The sequence below is a fragment of the Moschus berezovskii genome, chromosome 8, assembly GCF_049115385.1.
Source record: "Moschus berezovskii isolate FMDL1 chromosome 8, NW_MosBer_1.0, whole genome shotgun sequence".
Lineage (NCBI taxonomy): Eukaryota > Metazoa > Chordata > Mammalia > Artiodactyla > Moschidae > Moschus > Moschus berezovskii.
In genome coordinates, this window is record NC_142467.1 from 102,421,741 (window position 1) to 102,430,692 (window position 8,952).

The 8,952-nt window shown below is 39.2% G+C and overlaps 1 protein-coding gene across 1 annotated transcript; it reads left to right on the forward strand.

The window, feature by feature from the left end:
* The first annotated feature begins 217 nt into the window (after window positions 1–217).
* On the forward strand, window positions 218–1,207 carry LOC129558162 (olfactory receptor 7A17-like). The gene has a single exon (XM_088839320.1). The coding sequence runs from the start codon at window positions 239–241 to the stop codon at window positions 1,205–1,207; it is 969 nt and encodes a 322-aa protein (XP_088695446.1). The 5' UTR covers window positions 218–238.
* Window positions 1,208–8,952: the final 7,745 nt, after the last annotated feature.

Genomic DNA, 8,952 nt, shown 5'->3' on the forward strand with positions numbered 1-8,952 from the left:
TCCCACTATCTGTCTGTTTTACAGCTGGTAATGTCTGTACTTCAATGCTACTCTCTCAATTTGCCCCACCCTCTTCTTCCCCCACTGTGTCCACAAGTCCGTTCTCTCTCAGGGTATCAATGGAGACCCAGACATAGTAGATCCTTTTTAAATACATATAATGCATTCCACTGTTAATGTCCACATGTGTAGGAATTAATGATGTAATTTTTTTTTCCCTAGTAGTGACCACCACCATATGGTACGAGGCAATGACACACAAATTTCAAAATTTCTTCTTCTCGGATTATCAGATGAACCAGAACAACAGCCCCTCATATTTGGGCTTTTCCTCTCCATGTACCTGATCACCGTGTTTGGAAACCTGCTCATCATCCTAGCCGTCAGCTCAGATCCCGTCCTTCACACCCCCATGTACTTCTTCCTCTTCAACCTGTCCTTTGTGGACATCTGTTTCACTTCCACCACCATCCCAAAGATGCTGGTGAATATACAAACTCAAAGCAAAGTCATTACCTACGAAGGTTGCATAGCCCAGATATATTGTTTCCTTCTATTTATACAATTGGACATCTTCCTCCTGACAGTGATGGCCTATGACCGGTTTGTGGCCATCTGCCACCCCCTGCGCTACACAGTCATCATGAACCCTATTCTCTGTGGACTGCTGGTTCTCATATCTTGGGTGATAGGTGCTCTGAACTCTTTGTTACAAAGCTTAATGGTGTTGAGGCTGTCCTTCTCTACAGTCTTGGAAATCCCCCACTTTTTCTGTGAATTGAAACACATGATCCAACATGCCAGTTGTGATAACTTTCTTAATAATATTGTGATGTATTTTGGAGTTGGCGTATTTGGTGGTGTTCCTCTTGGTGGAATACTTTACTCCTACTCTAAAATAGCGTCTTCCATACATAGAATCTCATCAGCTCAGGGGAAGTATAAAGCCTTTTCCACCTGTGCATCTCACCTCTCAGTTGTCTCCTTATTTTATTGTACAGGCTTTGGAGTGTACCTTAGCTCTGCCACTAAGCACAGCTCATACTCCAGTGCAACAGCTTCCGTGATGTACACAGTGGTCACACCCATGCTGAACCCCTTCATCTACAGTATGAGGAATAAAGACATAAAGAGCGTTCTAAAAAAGTTTCTTTGGAATGTCAGTTATAAAAGGACAAATTGTCCTGGTGCTAAAAAATGCCTGTGAGTACAGGACTCAAATATTGGAGGCAGGAATAACAATTATTTGTTCAGATTGTGAAGTAGGATTTGTTCCTTATATGAACTGCTGCTGCTGCTAAGTCACTTCAGTCGTGTCTGACTCTGTGCGTCCCCCTAGACGGCAGCCCAACAGGCTCCCCCATCCCTGGGATTCTCCAGGCAAGAACACTGGAGTGGGTTGCCATTTCCTTCCCCATATGAACTGCTAAGTATATCTATTTCTTTAATTTCAACTTCTGTATACAAATCTAGTTAACTCACTTGATTAAGCTTTTAGTCTTCATGATATAGAAAGTCTTCCATTTTTCTGTTTCTTATTTTCCCTAAGCTTGTCCCAAACATGGAAGAGAAATATTTGGAAATTTCCATTTACTTATTGATGAACACAGGGTCTGTGACCACATGAGAAGTGGTTTATTGTTGGGATGAATATTGTTTCTTGTGATTACATTTTCTATTGAATTATCTTTCTGCTTCTTAAGAGCTTCCACTGCAGCCTACAAATATGATTCCTTCAATTAATCTAAATGGAGTGTCTCCTGCTACTCTAAATTTTGCTGTAACCAGTTAAAGTGTAGTGATAGTAAATGTGTATCTTTTCAACTATTCACTGTTAGGTTTGAAGGAGCCTCAGTAGAATCACTTGTAATTATTGTATAGAAAATAAACTTGAATCACAGTAATATTGTGTGTGATCACTTTCTCAGTTGTGTCTGACTCTGCAATCGCAGGGACACTGACACTGTAGCCCACCAGGCTCCTCTGTCACGGAATTTCCCAGGCAAGAATACTGGAGTGGGTTGCCATTTCCTCCTCCTCCAGAGGATCTTCGCAACCCAGGGATCAAACCCACACCTACTGTGTCTCTGGCACTGGCAAGTGGGTTTTACATACTGAGCCACCTGGGAAGCCCCTATACTATATTTGATCTTAACCAGAAGGTGGAGAAGTGAAATGCTATTCAAATACCAGAACAAACGACCAGAATTAGGAGCAGCATGTTGTTATAATTTCCTTCAGTTCTGGTCTCTTTGATTATTGTATCAGTTAGCTGTTACAGGGCTTTCCTGGTGGCTCAGATGGTAAAAAATCTGCCTGCAATTGTGGGAGACCAGGGTTCAATCCCTGGGTTAGGAAGACCTCTGGAGACGGGAATGGCAACCCACTCCAGTATTCTTGCCTGGAGAATCCCATGGACAGGAGTCTGGCAGGCTACAGATCATGGGGTTTCTAAGAGTTCAACATGACTGAATGACTAACACACACAACAGTTAGCTGTTATTCATAACAAGTCATTCTAAAAGTAAATCGTTAAACATAATGCATTTGCTGTCAAATGGGATTATATGATAGGGAGTTGACTGGAGTTCTGATTATCTCTTCTCGGATCTCTTATCAACTGCTAGGCTCTATACTGTGGCTTTTAAGGTTTATCCATGATGCACATGATGTTGTGTTGCTCCTGTCTCTTGAATCACTTTGTGTTAACTTATTCCTTTTTAATATGTCTTCAGTTTTCAGGAAATAATTGGGATTATCAAATCTTTGTTGTTTTATTTAAATTTCTCTGTTCCAATGTCCATATGTGACACTTTGCTTTCTACCTAGTTAGAAGAGTTTTCTCTCACCAATTTTAGGTGTGACTCAAAGCATGTTCTCTATATCGTACCCTGAGCCATGCCCCACCAGAGGATTTCAAATTCTTAACTAACTCATTGGAGTATGAGTGAGTGAGTGTTAGTTGCTCAGTTGTGTCCAACTTGTTGTGACTCCATGGACTGTAGCCTGCCAGGCTTCTCTGTCCATGGAATTCTCCAGGCAAGAATACTGGAGTGGGTTACCATTCCCTTCTCCAGGGGACCTTCCTAACCCAGGGATTGAACCTGGGTCTCCTGCATAGAAGGCAGATTCTTTATCATCTGAGCCACCAGGGAAGCCCCCACTGGAGCATAATTAGACACAATAAATCACACATTTTAAATGTATGCCATTTGCTGAATTATGAAAATTAACAGTACATATTACATGGTTCCATTTTTGTGTAGTTTGAATAATTGCACAATAAGTTTTAATTATTTGTAAAGTTTTTGTTAAAAATGTAATTTTCCTGAGCCTCAGTTTTACTTATGTCAGAAGGAAATGTGGGATAATAAATCTTAACTTCATATGAATATTTTGAGCAGTGAATGAAAAGTACAGAAGTACTTTGCTGAGTCCACAGACCATGTTCAAGGTTAGGAATACACGTACGTATATATATGCCTGCGTCTGTCTACACCTTTCTCTCAAACAAACACACTCACACATATATGCATGGGCAACACATTCTCATTTGGAATCTCATCCATTGTGTTGAAACAAAACTTGAGAGAAAGTTAGAGGGACAGCAGTGAAAATAATTAATGAATTAACATAAATCAGAATGTAGAAATGCTGACCGAAAAATTTAAAGTAGAATGTGTGACCTTAATTTTATTAATAATAATGGATTACTCTTCCCACCTTAAATTCTCAATGGCCTCAAAGTCATGGCCACAATTACATTTAGGCAAAGTGAAATTCTCTTTATTAGCTAATGTGGCAAAAGATCTTCAAACTGACCCAAATTTCTCCTTTTGTTTAAGGTAGAATTTCAGCACAAAAATGCTGTACCTAAAGGAAGCTCACTGACTGAGTTGAAAGTCTTAAACTCAGCTTCTAGGAACAACATCTGATTGGACAAATATCTGTATTAGATTCCAATATTCTTGCCTGGAAAAGCCATGCACAGAGGAGCCTTGTGGGCTACAGTCCATCGGTTCACAAAGTCGGACACGACTGAGCAACTAACAATACTCTTAAAAATTACCGCATTTGCAGGTTACAACGTGTGGTAGCATGGCCTGGGATGGATTAAGGCTCCAGTCTCTTCCGGGGCGGGGGTTTGAATCCCACAGCTGCCATTTCTATGGGCTTCCCTCATGGCTCAGCTGGTAAAGAATTCGCCTCCAAAGCGGGAGACCTGGGTTCGATTCTTGGGTTGGTAAGATCCCCTGCAGAAGGGAAAGGCTACCCATTCCAGCATTCTGGCCTAGAGAATTCCATGGACTGTATTGGGGTCACAAAGAGTTGAACACGGCTGAGCGACTTTCACTTTCAGCAGGTTATAACAGATATCTAAAAGTTCTATAAGGTCAGAAGCCTAAAAAGTTCTCACTGGACTCAAATTATGATGTCTGCAGGACAGCGATCCCTCTAAGTGCTGCATGCATTAACTTTCCTATTTTACTTCTAGTGAATGCCAGCCTTCCATGGTTTATGGTCTTTCCTCCATATTAAAACCAAAGTGCACCAGCATTTTGAAAAGTCTATCTGATTCCAGTTCCTCTTTCTCTGTCTTCCTCCCTAAGAGGACCACCGTGATTATGTTAGATCAACTTGAGCATCCATGCTAATCTGATATCAAGATCACTGATTAGCAAACATATTCCATCTGCTGTTGAAATTTCTCTTGCTGTGTAAACTAGAATATTCAAAAGTTCTTGTGATTATGACATAGAAATCTTTGGGAGGATTTTATTCTTTCTACTAAAAGAGTCTTTTTTCAGATACAAATCATTTGATGTCACTCAAGAATCCTTATACAAAAAAAAATATCAAAGAGAATTTACTACTGTATATAAGGTGAGTGCAAAAGATTCTTTCAAATTACATAATGGAAGACTTGGTAAAGACTTACAACTACTTGTACCTGGATATAAAACAGAGCCACTTCCTTGCTACTCAAACTGTGATCCATAGACCAGGACCTGCAGCATCAAGAACAGGTAGGATATTGTTAGAAACATAGTGTGAATCAGACCTGTTGAATAATAATTTGCATTTGTACTATAATCCTTGGTGATTTGTAGGAGCAGTGAATTTAGAGAAGTGGTAGTCTAGAATAAATTTTTATACCTTTTCACTGATGGTATTTGGGCCAGTATAATTATTTGTATTGGATACTGTTCTGTGCATTACAGGTGTTCAGCCCAATGCAGCCTCTCTTTAGACATTGCAAAATACACCTAGTTGCAAAATCATCTCTGATAGAGAATCACTGCATTGGAGTTTATGAACTAAAAGCATTCTGATGATCAAGACTCGAAATCAAGACTCCTTCCCTTTCTTGATTTATACCTTTGAGCATCACATTAAACCCCCTGAGTCTCATTTCTATAATGGAGAATGAAGTAGAAAGAGGACTACATCACAGAATGAACTTTTATAAAAATTATATCAGACAATCCCTATGATGTGCTAAATTATATATGCTGTATGACAATATCTAAATTTGTCTTATAATTACAAATATTGATAATGAAGTACCAAATGACAGCTCAAAACTTCTGATGTAAGCATGTGTTGGAAAAAATGTTGGGGAGCCAAGAACATAGTGTCTAAGGTTTCATATGAAAGGTCAATGCTTTCATACTCATAAAATAATTTTTAGAAATATCAGGAGCTCTGTGTTTACCACCAGTCAAGGCTTGGAAGATCCAAGGGATATAATCAAGAGAGAATTCTTAGCCTTAGCCTTTGAGAAAACTTAATTCTGGCTACAATAAAGTGCTGGGAGGTTTACACCTTTGGGCATAGGAGAATTAAGGAGAAGGAGTAATAAAAACAGAATTCATTTGCATTGTAACATGGTCTCTTAGGAACAGAGAATGAAAAGGAAAATTTTCCTTTCTGTCCAGACTCATGTCCCCTAGGGAAATCATGTTCAGAATATGGGAATTATAGCAGAAAGATGCCTAATGAGAAGATGTGTGTGTTAGTTGTTCAGTTGTGTCCAGCTCTTTATGACCAGGTTCCTCCATCCACGGAATTCTCCAGGCAAGAATTCTGGAGTGAGTTGCCATTCCCTTCTCCAGGGGATCTCCCCGACCCAGGGATAGAAGCCAGGTCGTCTGCATTGAAGGCAGATTCTTTACTGTCTGAGTTACTAGGGAAGCCCAAATGAGATAAAGTGAGCTATAAATCTTCTCTGCTGCAGGCCTATCAGTCTTAGAAATCTGGATGCCATAGGACATGTTTCCTTTTGGATACCCAAGTCTGGCTGGGAAACCAGTCCTTCATTCCCTTCAGCTGTCACGTGGGGATAGAGCTTCAGTCTCTAATATCAGCCATCCAGGAGAAATTTGAACTTCCACAAAAGACCTTGCTCTCATATTTCCCATCCAGGAGAGTCTGGGATCCCAGTAGATGCTGTGGCAGAGGTTTGGAAAGAATGGCAAACTAGAATTTATATCTCAAGTTAGCTGTGAACCAATCTAGCCTAGCTCAGATATCAGAGATTAGCCTGTTATTTGCTGGTCTGATTTATAAAGAAGTATGTTTAGTTATGACCTAAAAAGAAAAGACATTGACCTCAGTAATGTGAGGCTCAGTGTTACAAATTAAGTGATAATAATGGAAGTTCAATTAGAAGAGGGAGTGGGAGGCATAAAGCCCTTCCAGAAAAATTTGAACATAAGTCTAATGACATACTAAACAGCAAGAGAAAAGAAATAGATTATTAGATGTGGTGGCATATAGAGTGAAGTCAGTGTATTTATTTTCATAAATAAGATAAAGCAAGTTTAACTATTTCTGTGTTAGTGAGTGAAATCTGGACCAAGGGATTCTTGCAAATACATGCCTACAATAAAGCTTCTTGAAACATAGTAACTTTTCTTTCCTGGATAGTAGTATAAAAAATTTGATATGTGAAAATGGGCACACTAGGGAGGGATTGGGGGTGGGAGGAGATGGGGACGACAGAGAATGAGATGGCTGGATGGCATCACCAACTCGATGGACATGAGTTTGGGTGAACTCCAGGAGTTGGTGATGGACAGGGAGGCCTGGCATGCTGAGATTCATGGGGTCGCAAAGAGTTGGACACGACTGAGCGACTGAACTGAACTGACAGAACTTTATTTTGGCATTATTTTATAACTTACGAGGCTGTATTACATATCTATTTGTTAATAATTTACTCTTTTATTCAGAAATTGTGAGAGTCCTTTGTATGGTGTGATTGGAGTAATTGCATTCTGTCTTTGATCACATTATTTTAAAAGAATTGGCTTTATTTTTTCCACAAAATGATTGTCATTTAGTTATTTTATGTATGTATAGATATATTTGTGAGAATGTTTGATACAAAACAAATTTTGTGTGGCCAAATCTAGCATTCAGTCCATATGTGTTCTCTATTTTGCTTTTTATTTTTTTTATTCTTTCTTTTACCTAATTAATTGTGTCATTGTGATATTCTTCACTTGAAAAATTCTTGTTTTAAACAAAAAAGATAATGAACGGTCTGCATATTTTTAGTGCTAGTTACCTATTATACATATTTCTAACTAACATATACATATATAACATAATCACAATTATACATATTTCTAACTTTATTCTCATCTCTCTGATTCCTTATTGTTCCTTTTTGTCTTTTTTGGTTAAATGTAATTCTAAAATTGTGTCACCTGTGGTCATTATCTAAAAGGCATTCTTCTCTCTCATTTAAATAAAGGTCAACTTTGTCTCCCATAAGCACATTTGAATCCATGTATCTTTATTTAAGATAAAAATTATAACTTGAATACCGCTTCCTCCTTGCATTTTAAGATACCTTCTCTTATATTCTTTTATATCCAAATCTTTGGCAATTTAATATTGAATCAGTGGTCCGTGTCGGTATCATTATAGTATTACTGTTTCATGTCTTTACGAAACTTAACTCTAGATAGTCATTCAGTTTTGTTGCATTGAGTTATTTTGTTTATTTATTTATTGCTGTGCTGGATCTTCTCTGCTGTTTGGGCTATTTTCTAGTTATGGCAAGAGGAGGCTACTCTCTGGTTGCAGTGCAGGGCTTCTCATTGCAGTGGCTTCTCTTATTGCAGAGCACAGGCTCTAGTGAGCAAGGGCTTCAGTAGTTCTGACTCCAAGACTCTAAAGCATAAGCTCAATAGCTGTGGTGGACAGGTTTAGTTGCTCCATGGCATGTGGAATCTTCCTGGACCAGGGATTGAACCCAAGTCTCTTGCATTGGCAGGCGGATTCTTTACCGTCTGAGCCACCAGGAAAGCCCATGAATACTGGGGTGGGTAGCCTATCCATTCTCCAGGGGATCTTCCCAACCCAGGAATGGAACTGGGGTCTCTTGCATTGCAGGAGGATTCTTTACCAGCTGAGCTACCAGGGAAGCCCCCTCAGGAACCATTAGAGCTTATTAAATCTTTTACCCTCTAATGTCTATTTCATACCCCCAGTCTCTTCTCTCTCTTATATACACAGGCTTGTTTTATGTTTCTTTAAATATATAGATGAAAGTGACCATAAGAAAGAACCCCAAGTGTATTGGTTCATGACCAGTTTATGAACTGGGATTTCTGGAAACCATTTATACATTGTTTAGGAGAAAAAGAATCTGATCTGACCAGCTTGAGTTATACTGATTTATGCTGGTTCTGGGTGAGAAATGCATAGTAGGAACACAGTCCAGGAGGCCATGTGTATGAGTTTCTGTGCCTCATGGACTGAGACCAGTTCTTAAAGCAGAGGCATCTGGACTCATATGTAAAGATGCCTTATAATACAGAGGCCAGAACTCAATGAGCAGAAGGTACTAAGGATGGATTCTCCTTTAATTCACAGGGTGGTTTTTACAACTAAATACATAAAGCACAAGGAATCACAGACTTCTCTGGTGGCTTAGAC

Bases quoted from the DNA above. Each gene is read 5' to 3' on its own strand.
- LOC129558162 (XM_088839320.1), top strand. From the start codon at position 239: ATGGTACGAGGCAATGACACACAAATTTCAAAATTTCTTCTTCTCGGA.